Source organism: Nelumbo nucifera, chromosome 1 (genome assembly GCF_055504915.1).
Source record: "Nelumbo nucifera cultivar China Antique chromosome 1, China Antique-T2T, whole genome shotgun sequence".
In the NCBI taxonomy this organism is placed as follows: Eukaryota; Viridiplantae; Streptophyta; class Magnoliopsida; order Proteales; family Nelumbonaceae; genus Nelumbo; species Nelumbo nucifera.
The window spans coordinates 55,679,010-55,692,803 of record NC_142649.1 but is presented as its reverse complement, the minus strand read 5'-3'; the positions used below and the strand labels follow the sequence as shown (position 1 = coordinate 55,692,803).

General features: G+C 50.1%; 1 protein-coding gene across 1 annotated transcript; it reads left to right on the top strand.

Annotated features, from left to right (window-relative positions):
- The first annotated feature begins 4,811 nt into the window (after positions 1 to 4,811).
- On the top strand, positions 4,812 to 5,658 carry LOC104586028 (uncharacterized). Its single transcript, XM_010243121.1, has 2 exons — positions 4,812 to 5,009; positions 5,296 to 5,658. The coding sequence occupies exons 1-2, from the start codon at positions 4,812 to 4,814 to the stop codon at positions 5,656 to 5,658; spliced, it is 561 nt and encodes a 186-aa protein (XP_010241423.1).
- Positions 5,659 to 13,794: the final 8,136 nt, after the last annotated feature.

Genomic DNA, 13,794 nt, shown 5'->3' with positions numbered 1-13,794 from the left:
AGCCCTCCGAGCAGCACCACCGTCGCAAGAGGGACAACACCTGGGACGAAGGCAGGCGCTTCGGCCATCGCAGTACCCATTCCAGGGCCGAGGGCTGACACCACGCCTCTCCTCCTCCAATTTCTGACCTCCGCGACGTCCTAAACGACCGCCGCGCTCGACGGAAGATGCGCGGTCCTGCTTCGGAGCACTCTGGAGTCCGAGCCTACCCCCACCATGCTCGCAAAGATAGGGGGCACAGGTTCCCACCGACCCTCGGATCGCGGAACTGCAAGCTGAGCTTGGAGCCGTCAAGGACGGGATCCAACAAGTTTGCGAAAGCCAAGCTGACGCCTCTGTTGACCAATGACCCCGACATCATTTCGGAACCTCTTCCCTAGCAGTTCAAGGCTCCCACGCTGGAGACGTACGATGGGAGCTCCGACCCCGAAAACCACCTGGAAGGTTTCAGAGCGCTCACGATACTCTATGGGTATTTCGACGCCTTGATGTGCCGAACCTTCCAGGCCACCTTCAGGGGGGCAGCTCAACGTTGGTTGTCCAACCTCCCACCTCGGTTAATCGACTCATGGGAGCAGTTTACCAACCTATTCCTTGCCCACTTCATCAGCAGCAGACGATGCCAGAAAAGTGTTGTCTCGTTGATGTCAATTAAATAAAAATAGGGTGGGAGTTTGCGGTCTTACATCGACTGCTTCAAGAAGGAAGAGCTTGAGGTCCATAACCTCCACCCCATGGTCTCTATGCATGCTACCATTAATGGGCTCCATGTCGGCTCGACCCTCAAGTGTTCGATTGCTAAGACCCTACCGAAGACAAAGCTAGAGTTCCTCAAAAAGGCCCAGAAGTATATTGTGGCCGAAGAGGCTTCAACCGAGGACCACTAGGAAAGGGAAGCCGAGCGCCACAACGGGCCCCCTGAAAAGAAGAGGAAGGGTGGAGATAACCACCATCACAACAACAACAACGACAAGGATAACAAGAAGCCACTAGCCTCGGCCCTGACTTACAAGGAATACATGTAACTTAACTCCACCTATGCCCAGATACTGATGCAAATCGGGGAGAAGTATGTAAAGTGGCCTGAGAAGATGAAGAGGAACCCTAGGAGGGGTAATCCCAAAAAGTACTGCAAGTACCATCGCAGCACTAGGCATTATACAGGGACTGCTACGATCTCAAGAATGAGACAGAGTCCCTCATCCACTGCGGGCACCTTAAGCAGTTTGTAGGAGGAGAGGCTGACACCTTGTCCTCCCAACAACACCACCACCAGCAAGTGGTAGGCGTCATCGACATCACCGCCAGGGGCATGGGCTCGGATGGGGCCTTGGCCTTGGCCCGCAAGGCCTACGCCAGGCAGTTGAACATCCAGGGGCCAGTCCTAAAGAAGCAAAAGTACCCGGACGCTCTGAAGAAACCGAGCTATCCAAAAGCCCTCGTCTTCACCGACGAGGACCTAAAGAGGGTCATAGTCCCCCACAATGATCCCTCGTGGTCGCAACAATCATCGCCAACTACATGGTGAAGAAGATCCTAGTGGATAATGGCTCCTCGGCCGACATCCTCTTCTACGACAGTTTCGAAAGGATGAAGCTCGCGCCCGAGCGGCTCCAGCCAGTTGACATTCCCCTTGTTGGCTTCTCCAGTAGTGTCATCAGACCGTAGGGAAAGATCATCCTGTGCATCACTGTAGGGACAAAATCGGACCAGGTGACTTGGATGCATGAGTTCCTGGTAGTGAAGGTTGGCTCCCCCTACAATGCAATAATGGGGAGGCCAACCCTTCACACGTTGGGGGCAACCATGTCTTCCTACCACCTAGCCTTCAAACTCCCCACTGAGCCTGACGTTGGAGTTGTTTGTGGGAACTAGTAGATCGCTTGCCAGTGCTATGTGGCAGCGCTAAAGGGCAAGAACAAGGAGGCCTTATCACTGGAGTGTTAGACAGTTTTGTATGCCCTTAGCTTCAATCAGAATGATGTACTTTATGAGTTTATTGTAAATGAATAAAGATACATATTTGATTCATGTTCCCTTGGTATGTTTCTGTGTAATACCCTTAAACTGGACACTTAATGAGACTCGTGTTAGTTTAGAATGTTCACAGCCAGTGGGTCGGTCTGGGGAGACCTATCCTGACAAGGCTGACATTGTGGTGCCACCAAGTCGGTTGGGGTGGCCTGTCTCAGCTGCCAGGGTGAAACCCTAGGCACATACAGTGTAGGATTAATTGAATCTTTGAACTGGACCAAATTTCTAGTATTGCCCTGGACCTTGGAGATTGATGGGCAAAACTGGAAAGTTACACCCGACCCCTAGACTCGATTATGATACTGCACTAGGTGTCGGATTGGGCTATCTTTGATGTACCAATCAGTGAGATCCTTAGCGGGGGTCAAAACCTGGGTATGTTGGGACAGTCCGATAATTCATCTGAGTGGGTGATCATAGTGACAGGATCAGCCCCTTTGTCGGACAAAGGTAATGATCGGGGATGCACTCTCACTGATGGAAACCAAGACTGCCGGCAGCCGATTTCAGCCGTTGAGATTTGTTTTGCAAAATATATTTTATATAAGATATAAAAGTATATATATATGGTTTCTAAAATGTTTGCAAGAAGGTTTTAATTCCCGGGATCCATGTGAGTGGAGAGTGCAACACTGTTCCTTGCAGCCGACGGAGAGGTCCTCTCTTGTCGGGCAGTGTATGATCATTATGGGCTGAGAGGTTAAGTGTAAGACCATTGAGGATAATACCTGATGGGCTAATCTTGCATCTGCCCACAGTCCCTGGGTGTTACAAGGTGGCTTGGCCCAGGGACCTCTTAGGGTAAGTGTTGGGCCCGTAGAGCCCATTTGATGTTTTTCAGGGGGTGCACTGTCTTTAACAGTGTATTCGGCCAGGCCTTGTAACAAAGGCTGGGCCGAACCCATGTGGCTGATGTGTAGATCAATGCTTGGGTCCCACGCCATACAAGGAAGCCCAACTGGGCAGCAGTTAAGAGGGTTAAGTGAGCACATAAGCTTAATGGGCCTAAAGCCCATTTCGAACTGGGCTGCTTATTTAGTTAATAAAGGGGCGAAATCTGAAGTGGATCAGCTAATAGGATTGGGCTTAGACCCTATCCACTTAGAGAGTCCATGATCTAAATAAGATTTAGATCTGGAAACCTCCTAATCAGATTAGGAGATGGCTGATCTGATCTCCAGATAAGATAAGGATTATCCCTTATCACTTAAAGGGACTTCTAAACCAAATATGATTTGGATTAGCAACTCCTAATCTGATTAGGAGCTGATCCCTTTAAGACTATAAAAGAAGAAGGGGGTGGCAGCCTTTAGATACACAATACACACACAGATCATCAGGTTTTCTTTAGTGCTGAAATCAAGAAGAGAGAATTATGCTCCCTGCAAATACTCTCTTGCCGCCTCCCTATTCTTGCCGCCCTATTTGCCAGTTCGATCTCCACTTGTGGGAGAAGTCAAGATTGGATCTTGACATCAGTCTTTTGAGAAAGTATTGAAAGGAAGCTGTGCTCACGTACCATCTTGCTGATTCTTGCGAAGGACAGAGTTCTTGGAGAAGAACACTGCTGATTCTGCTCCACCTGCACTGCGCCATCTTCAGTGGGAGCAGTCTTTGGATCCTTCCTTGGGCGTGAACACCTTCGTTGGGAGATATTACTTCTCCGTATCAGGTATAATCCTTCCCACTCCTTTTTGGTTCAGATCTGGTTCAGTTTATGGTTCAAGATTGATCCTTGAAAATATGATTTTCTAGATAGGGAATACGATTCCCAGTTGAAGGGAGAGAAAAATTTTTGAAATTCGCCCCTTATTCCGCAATCTTTGGGCGTCCATAGGATGGATCTCTCATCCCTTCATGGAGGGCCTCGACCTCAGGAAGGAGCCAGCGAGCTGAGTCTAGCCGGCCGAGGACCTCGTCTTGGTTCTCCTAGACGAGGCAGACCCTAAGAAAATAGTCCGCGTCGGGTCCAACCTTCCCCCTGAACACCTATCCGAACTGGTAAATTTCCTTAGAACTAATGCCGACGTCTTTGCTTGGTCCGCTGCTGATATGCCCAGAATTTACCCTTCGGTCATTACTCATAGGCTGAGCATGGACCCGAGCCCTTGTCCATTTCGGCAAAATAAGAGGAACTTTGCACCGGAGCGATAGAAGGCTATAGGAAGGAAGTTGACAAGCTACTCGACGCCGACTTCATCCGAGAGGTACACTACCCTAACTGGTTGTCAAATGTGGTTTTGGTGAAGAAAGCTAACGGGAAATGACGGATCTATATTGACTTCACAGACCTTAACCGAGCCTACCCGAAGGACAGTTTTCCTTTATCGAGGATAGACCACCTCGTCGATGCCTCTGCAGGGTACGAGCTACTCAACTTCATGGATGCCTTCTCCGGATACAACCAAATAAAGATGCACCCCGAGGACGAGGAGAAGACCTCGTTCATCACCAAGCATAACGTATACTAATACAAAGTGATGCCGTTCGGCCTCAAGAATGTAGGGCCCACCTACCAACGCCTTGTCAACAAGGTGTTCAAGAACAAGATGGGGAGGAATGTGGAAGCATAAGTAGATGACATGCTAGTGAAGAGCCTAAAAGTCAAAGCACACACCTTGGACCTAGCCGAGACCTTTGACACTTTCTGCAGGTTCAACATGAAGCTTAACCCAAGCAAGTGTGCCTTTGGCGTCACCTCGGGCAAATTCTTGGGCTTCGTCGTCACCCAAAGAGGCACTAAAGCCAACCCAGACAAGATACATGCCATACTAGACATGGCACCCCCTCGGTCGGTGAAGGAGACTCAGAGGCTCACCGGCATAATAGCTGCTCTCAAACGCTTCATGTCGAAGTCGGCCGATCGTTGCTTTCCCTTCTTCCACACCATCAAGAAGATGAAAGATTTCCAGTGGACGGAGGAAACCCTGTACTTATACTTATCAGAGGGGGACGAGGTTGTCAGCTCGATCTTGGTAATAGATGATGGAGTCTAGAGACCTATATACTATGTCAACAAGGTATTCTGAGATGCCGAGACCAAGTACCCCGAAGTGGAGAAGTTAGCCTTTGCCCTTGTTATCTCGGCCAGAAAGGCTGTCCTTGCTGGTTCTGACAAACCAGCCCCTTTAGGCCGTCCTTGCCAAGCCTGAGACCTCGGGACGCCTGCTCAAGTGGACAATCGAACTGTCTGAGTTCAACATCCAGTACCAACTGAGGCCCATAATTAAAGCGCAAGTCTTAGGTGATTTTGTAACACAGTGCACCTTCAGTAGACCCCGCGGCCAACCCCTTGAAGATGAACCAAAAGAGGTGCACTTGGCCGAGGAAGCCCATCCAACATGGAGACTCTTTGTTGATGGTTCGTACAATGCCAAAGGAAGCAGAGCGGGCCTCATCCTCACCCCCGACGATGCCGTCATAGAATATGCGCTGAGATTCGACTTCCCAGCATCCAACAATGAAGCCGAGTACGAGGCCCTCCTTGTGCGGTTACAGCTCGCCAGGGACCTTGGCTCCAAGCATATCGAAGTCTTCAGCGATTCGCAACTAGTGGTGAATCATGTCAACGGTGAGTACGAGGCCAGAGAACAAAGCATTGCCAAGTACCTCGCCAAAGTTTAAGAGCTAGCCCGCCACTTCTAGCGCTTCTCCCTGCAATAAGTCTCGCGGGCCAAGAATGCAAGAGTCGACGCCCTCTCTAAGCTGGCAAGTACCTCAGACGCAGCCCTCGACCGCACTGTCCACATGGAGAAGCTACCTCGGCCCTCTATAGAAGAAGCCCAAGTACTCCCGCTAGAGGCCGAACCATCTTGGATGGAACCCATCATCGACTTCCTACTAATAGGACAACTACCCGACGACAGGAACGAAGCTAGATGACTCCAACGTCAGGCACCACACTACACCTTGCTGGAGGGAAAGTTGTATAAGAGATTCTTCACCTTGCCTTACCTCCGATGCCTCCATCAGGAGGAGGGCGAATACGTGCTCTGAGAAATTCACGAAGGCATCTGCGGTAACCACCTTGGCGGCCGAGCCTTAGCCCAAAAAACACTAAGGCATGGGTACTTTTGGCCAACTCTTCACAAGGATGTAGCCGAGCTGGTACGAAGGTGCGATCAATGTCAGAGACATGCTAACCTCTGCCATCAACCAACCATAACCCTCTTGGCTCTCAGTAGTCCCTGGCCCTTCGTCAAGTGAGGAATGGACCTCCTCAGCCCCTTTCCTCAAGCAACAGGGGGCAGGAAATACCTTGTTGTCGCTATGGACTACTTCACTAAGTGGATAGAGGCCGAACCCTTAACCACCATTACAACTCGAGCAATCTAGAGCTTCTTTTGGAAAAACATCATTTGCCGCTTCGGCCTCCCCCACATGCTGGTCACCGACAACGGGAAGCAATTCAACGATGCTAAGTTCTGAGAATTGTGCACTTCCCTCGGCATCAAACAACAGTACACCTCGGTGAGCTACCCCCAGACGAACAGCCTAGCCGAGGTCACAAATAGAACCATCCGGGACGGACTGAAGACCAGGTTGGACCAAGCCAAAGGCTTGTAGGTTGATGAACTACACAACGTTCTCTGGGCATACTGAACCACACCTCAGACGGCCGAGAGAGACCCCATTCAGCTTAACCTACGGTGCGGAAGCAGTAATTCCAATAGAGATAAGCCAACCAACACTTCGAATCAAAATGTACAATGAGGCCGAGAACAGTTAAGCACTTAGAACAAACTTAAACCTGCTGGAAGAGGCCCGAGAGCAAGTGCAAATTAGGGTGGCTGCCTACTAGCAACGAGTGGCCCGCTACTACAACTCCAAGGTAAAAGAAAGGCATTACCAAGAGGGAAGGTCATGGTCCCCAAACCTGGAGTAGGATTGTTGGGCCCCAACTGGGATGGTCCCTACAGGATCAAGCAAGCCATCGGCCATGGCACCTTTCATTTGGAAAATTTAGACGGAAGACCCATCCCCCAGATGTGGAACTCGGAGAACCTCTGAATGTACTACAGATGAATGTAATTTTTTGATGAAGTAATGAATGAATGAAGCAAAGTTCCTCTTCGGCTCAAAGCTTAGCATGTGTTCTCACTAAGTCTCTAAGACCCCTCGACTTCGTGACTGGCCAAGGCACATAGACTCTCTCGAGGACCTTATGCTCGAGCCAGACCGTCGCCAGGGCATACTGCTAATAGTGAACACCCTAACACCCGCCAAATTACCCAGGATGGCTGAGGCCTCGCAAGCCTCATGGCCTGCCTCGGTGGCCGATGGCCCTTTGGCCTTATACACTTAACGCGATTAACTAAAGGCAGCAACTCGACAAACGTGGCAGTTCGCCTTGGACCGAGACCCCGACCTCCTCAAAGCGTCACCTCGGCTTCGTCAAACTAACCACACAGAGAGGAACCAGGAAGGCTTCGGCCCTGCCTCGGCCCCTCCCATAGTTCAACAAGCCATCTCGGCTTTGCCTAAACAACCACGGGAGGAAGGGAGCCAAGTGAGCTTCGGCTCTTCCTCAGCCTCTTCCCCACATTTCAGTAGGTCACCTTGGCCTTGCCTAAGTGGACACCTAGGAGGAACTAGGCTAGGTAAGTTGCACTTTAGTCGCACAACTCTACCTTGGCCTCTCCCTCCTAACAACCTAAGGCGTGTGTGTAACGAGCCAATACGAGCTATTTTTTGTGTGTGCACTGTTGTCTCGTCGTTGGGAGGGGCAGGGACCCCTCGGCAAAAAAAAAAAAGAAAGGAAGAAAGGGAGAACACATTGCATAGAACAAAAGGAGCACAATGTACAAAAAGAATGCTTGATTTGTCATTAAACGTCATCAAATGTTGAGCCTTTACAAAAACGTTTTGCAGCCTCTTAGTCCGAGCACATTTACATCAAGCAACAAAAAAAAGAGAAAGAAAAGGGAAGAGAACCCCACTAGGCCTTATCGTCATCCGGGGAAGGGCAAAGTTCACGGCACCATCAGCAACCTGGGCGACCTCGGTAGCCTCCTTGGGAGAGTCCAGAATCACCTTCACTGTCTCAACGTCAAAATCCGACATCATCTCCTTGAGGACTTTCTTGGTGTCCTCGGTCCCGTCATCCAGGTACAATCCAGATGCATAGTCGGCAAGGTCCTCTGCCCATTTCTCCGCCTCCTCAGCTTTCTTCGTTGCTTCGGCTGCCTGCTTCATTGCCTTAACATTCTTCCCTTCAGCCTCTGCCACCTTCTTCTCATCTTCGTCTACCCACTTCAATGCCTCAACAGTCTTCCCTTCAACTTCAGTTACCCATTTTGCCGCTTCGGCTACCTTTCTCTCTGCCTCGGCCGCTCGCTTCTCAGCCTCAATAGTGCACCCCTCGGAGTGGGCCATTTGCCGCTGGGCCTCAGAGGTTATGCTCTCAAGGCGAACCCTCTCCTCTTGCTCCTTGGAGAGGTTCTTTTGCGCCTCCTTCAACTTCCCCTCGAAACACTCCCAAACCGTCTGCTCGTCCTTGAAGCCCTTCCTGAACTTCTGGCACTTCTCCTAGGCAACAACGACGGCCTTTTGGAGCTTCTCCTTCTCCTTCTCGAGCCAGTCCAAGCGAGCCAAGTTGAGGCTCATCCGGTCCCCCAAATTGATGAAGTGGAGACAGGCCTGCAATGAGAACCATCAACAAAAGCTACAACAAAGAAAGAACAAAAGAACGTGGTGATGAATGCAAAAAGCTTACCTCGACCAAGTGGTGCAACCCCTGGTCGTAGATGGCTCGCGGTGACCTCTGCATCATCCGGAAGTGATCCCTCGAGAGAAACGCCCCGCTCACCAAGGCCTAGTTGACCCCTTCCTCGGGGATAGAATCCCCCTCGCGAACCGACCACCGGGGGCGGAAGACCTTGGAAGAGCGCTCGGCCCCCTCGGTGAGCTCTTGTGCAGATGTGGGGGCAGAGGAGGGCCCTGTGTGGTGTTCCTTAGTGGGAGGCCCCTTCATCATGACGTCCTTAGTAGGACACTCGTTGTGGGCCACCTTCGGCGGCTGCTCTCTCAAGGCCTCTTTGGCAGGCCTCTTCTTACCCGCCTTGACCCCCTTGGCAGGCTTCTTTGCGGCCTTGGCAGGTTTCTAGGCCTCCTCGGATGGCCCCTTCCTCTTGGCAGGGACCTTCAAAGTTGTCCCCTTTGTAGGGACCGGTGGGTTTGTCCCCTTAGCAGGGACGTGTATAGTAGTCCCCTTGGTAGGGACTTATGGGGCTGCCCTCTTGGCGGGGACCTGCTGTGAAGCTACACCCTTGGCGGGGGCAGGCGCCCGCTCGTTCCTCTTCAGTGTCTGGGAGCCCGCCTTTTAGTTCGCTCGTTCCTTCTTCTTTGCATGAGCATGCTCTGTCAGGATTTTCTTGGCATCCATCGGCACCTTTGCAAGCAAAAGAAAACGGATCGATATCGCAGGACGAGGGAAACGTGTTAAGGAACTGTAGGGCCTCTCCTACCGAGGGGGGCAGGGCTGAGCCCCGCGAACACTAATGGAACCTCCTCCACCAATGGCTTGGCTTGGATTGTCCCCATCACGAGTAGGTGGGCTACGACAGCGGCCTCCTCATCCCGAAGCGGAGGGGGACACCTCTCGACTACTACGCAGACCTCTCCCCAGCTCGACCTGAACCTCCAGCCTTTGCGAAAAGAGACATAGAAAAACTTGTCCTTCTAGCCGTGGACAGACGAAGGGTTGTACACAGGTCTTCCCCTCCAAGGATGGAAGTAATACATGCTAGCCTCGGAAGCATTCTTCCTCGGCATGAATATGGCACAAAACTTCTTTGAGGTTAACTCTACATCCTGAAGCCAAGCCCACACCAGCATGGCTATCATGGTCCTAAGGGCATTGGGGACAAGCTGGCTGATAGTGATTTCATACCACTCCAAAAACTTAGAGATTAGAGGAGGAAGGGGAAACCTAAGGCCAGACTCCCAAAAAATGCTGGTATATGCAGATTTCCCCTTCGTCGGGGGTCCACGGCCACTCACCGACCCCAAGAACCCTAAGTGTGTATAACTGAGGTATGTGGAACCCCCTGGCAAAAGACTTGACCTGGTCCACCTCTAAGGAGCTATCGAACTCCAAGCGTGGGAGGTCAGCTACGGCCACCCTTCGGGCAACGCTCCCAGCCACGGGTCCCAGGACGGTCTTCGGGACCCCCTCACCCTCAGCCTGAGGGGACCCCTCGGGCTCCCTCGGCGATACTGATGCGGCACTCTCATGGAGAGAGTCATCGCCTCAGTCACTTCCCTCGGCACCCCTGGAGGCTACTCTTTCCTTCAGCACCATCACCTCCTGCTGAAAAGGAGCAACGGCCAGGGGACCCAAGGAAGAGAGAGGGGAAGGGGTCCGAGGAAATCTCCCCTCCGAACTGTTTGAAAGTTCGTAGCACTCAGGACCAGAGTTTGAGAAAGACATGTTGTAAGAAATTACCTAAAAGTTGGAGAGAAGAAAGGGGGAGGATGAAGTTTATTGAAGAATTGAAGGTCTGGGAGCTATTCACTTGATAACCAAGGCGCCTAGTGACAAATGACAGGAGAACCGCGACTAAACCCTTTATTTATAGGAGAACGAACAGCTCAGATCTTGCCTAATCCAACAGCTGCAAGTCTCCCACCTCCACTGTCCATCCAGGATGTGACACCCGTTGCTTGACCTCGGGATATGAAACAACGCCTGACTGACGCTTAGCTTTGAGGAGACGAAACGGCGTTTGATGACTAATGGTTAGCTTTGGGGAGATGAAACGATGTTTGACAACTAATGCCCAACCTCGAGGAGATGAAACAACGTCGGGAAAACTAGCTGGTCCGCTTGCTGCAACCCACCGGCCCGTGCGAATGGACCAGGTGGATGCACAAACCAGCTCACTCAAAGGCGACCGCCCCCTCACTGAAGGCTCTCCCCACGCCGAACTCGTATCAAGCACGATCCCATACTACGCACGGCCCCAGACCATCACCAGTAGGAAATACGGGGTTGGCTCCATCGAGCCCCCTTTGCCTCAGGCTACCTAGCCGAAGCCGAGGCATCCACAACTTCACTTCTCCTTCATGAATTCAAAATCGGATGGATGGAGAAGTGAGATGAAGGCGGCGCACAGGGTACGCTCCACTGAACAAGGCCCAACGACACCTACTGATATTGACACTCCCTTCGACCGAAGCCGAGGCCTGTTAGACAGTTATGCCCTTAGCTCCATTCAGATTGATGTATCTTTTGACATTTATTGTAAATGAATAAAGTACATAATTGATTCTTGTCATTGTGGTGTGTTTCTGTGTAATACCCTTAAACTGGACCCTTATGATTTATGAGATTCGTGTTAGTTTAGAATCTTCACAGCCGTTGGATAGATCTGGGGAGATTTATCCTACCAAGGTTGACACTGATGTGTCACCTAGTTGGTTGGGGTGGCTTGTCTCAGCTGCTAGGGTGAGACCTAAAGTACAGATGGGCAAATGGGCAAAACTGGAATGTTACACCTAACCCCTACACTCGATTATGGTACTGCACTAGGTGTCGGATTGGGCTGTCTTTGATATGCCAATCAGTGAGATCTTTAGAGGGGGTCAAAACCTGGGTATGTTGGGACAGTCTGAGAATTCATCTGAGTGGGTGATCATAGTGACAGGATCAGCCCCTTTGTCGGACAAAGTGAATGATCGGGGAATGCACTCTCTTTGATGGAAACCTAAACTATCGGCAATTGATTTCAAACGTTGAGATTTGTTTTGAAAAATATATTTATATAGAGATATACATATATATTATGGTTTCAAAATGTTTGCAAAAGGTTTTAATTCCCAGGATCCATGTGAGTAGAGAGTGCAGCACTATTCATTGCAGCCTAGGGAGAGGTTCTCTCTTGTCAGGCAGTGTTTGATCATTATGGGCTGAGAGGTTAAGTGTAAGACCATTGAGGGTAATACCTGATGGGCTAATCATGTATCTGCCCACAGTCCTTGAGTTTTCATAAGGTGGCTGGATCCAAGGACCATTTAGTGTAAATGTTGGGCCCATTAAGAGCTCATGGTGATGGACTCAGGGGTTCACTGTCTCCTACAGTGAATTCGGTTGGGCCTTGTACCAAAGGTTGGGCCGAACCCATGTGGCTGATGTGTAGATCAATGTTTCGGTCCCACACCATACAAAGAGAGCCAATTGGGCAGTAGGTTAAGGGGTAAGTGAGCACATATGCTTAATGGACCTAAAGTCCAATTCGAACTAGGCTTAAGTTAGTTAATTAAAAGGAGGCAAGATATGATTTATAATCTGATTAGGATTAGCTGAAGGATAAGATAAGTCTTATCCATTCAAGAGTCCAAATCCAAATATTACATTTGGATTAAGGAACTCTCTCCTAATTAGATTAGGAGGCTGATCTTGAAAAGGCTATAAATAAGGGGGCGAATTCCTCAGTTACAAAAAAACACAACCACCTGCAAAATTCTCTCCTATTCTTGCCATCCCTACCCAGTTCGATCTCCTCTTGTGGAATAGATCAAGAAAGTTTCTTGATATTTTTTCTTGCTTGAAGAAACAATCTGAAGTTGTGCTCACCAGCCCCTGTTCGATTCTTGTTGAAGAATCCTAGTTCTTGTTGAAGAACCATCCTGTTGATTCTATTTCATTACACACTGTGTCATCTTCAGTAGAAGTGGGTTTTGGTCTTCTCCTTGGGCATGAACACCTTCATTGGGAGTTATTGCTACTTCGTATTAGGTATATCCCTCTCCTTCTTAATGGTTTCAGATCTGGGCCGGTTTTGGGTTTAGGATTGATCATTGAAAATGTAGTTTTCTAAAATAGGGAATGCAATTCCCAGATGGGAGAGAGAGAAATTTTTGAAATTTCGCCCCCCTTCTTAACCCCCACCTTGGCCTCGGGAGTGGGGGGCAAGTGATGTAGGCGCATTTGGCTGGCCTGTAGGGGGCTGACGCATGTCGAACTAGAGGGCGCCAGCCTGAGCATACCATGGGGACACTCAGTGCTCAGGCGTAGACTAGACAAACTCAATCCAAGAGCATCGCGTGGCTCTGGTAGGGGATCTCGCCAGGCCCTCGTACGGCTCGTATTTGGACCATCCAGGCGACTCCGGCTATAAATATGAAGCACCCCAACAAGGTAGGGAAGGGGGCTAGACTCTCTGGACTCGATTTGGAGTTTGAGTTATCTCTAAGCATTACTTCCCTCTGTAGAAGTGCTACTTAAGTACTAACTAGATCGTTGGAGTCCTTGCCTCGGGTACCCACCCGAGGCCTTTGACACCTCTATCCTTGTAGGACCTCCTTTGGACCCTTCGCACGTCGCACTTGGTACCAGCCTTCGGCTCCTACACTATCCGAAGAGACCTTTCACCTCAGACATAGTCCTCGGGCTTGGCTTCCCCTCCTTCGGACCTTCGAAGCCCTCGGCCATCTCCACCAAATCTCTAGAGCGAAATTGCCTTGTTGTCCTCGGCCAATCCGAGCATCAACAAGAATTAATTAGAGCTAGGGTGAACATGCCAATGTTGAGTACTTTCTTGGGTTTAATTGGAAGTAATTAACCAATACTGTTTCAGGAACTAAAGGATCCAATTCTGCAAAGGTACGTTGTATCATGCATTCATTCCTTTAAATTGTTTCTATTTGGATAGTTGATCGAGCTTGAACAAGAAAATAATCTTTTGTGATTAGAAACCAGGAACTGGTCGTGATAATGGCTTGAAGAATAACAAAACAGCCAAGAATCAAGCCAATTAG

Bases quoted from the DNA above. Each gene is read 5' to 3' on its own strand.
- LOC104586028 (XM_010243121.1), top strand. From the start codon at position 4,812: ATGGCACCCCCTCGGTCGGTGAAGGAGACTCAGAGGCTCACCGGCATA. The intron at 5,010-5,295 runs GTAATAGATGAT...TTTGTAACACAG, and splicing joins AGGTTGTCAGCTCGATCTTG to TGCACCTTCAGTAGACCCCG.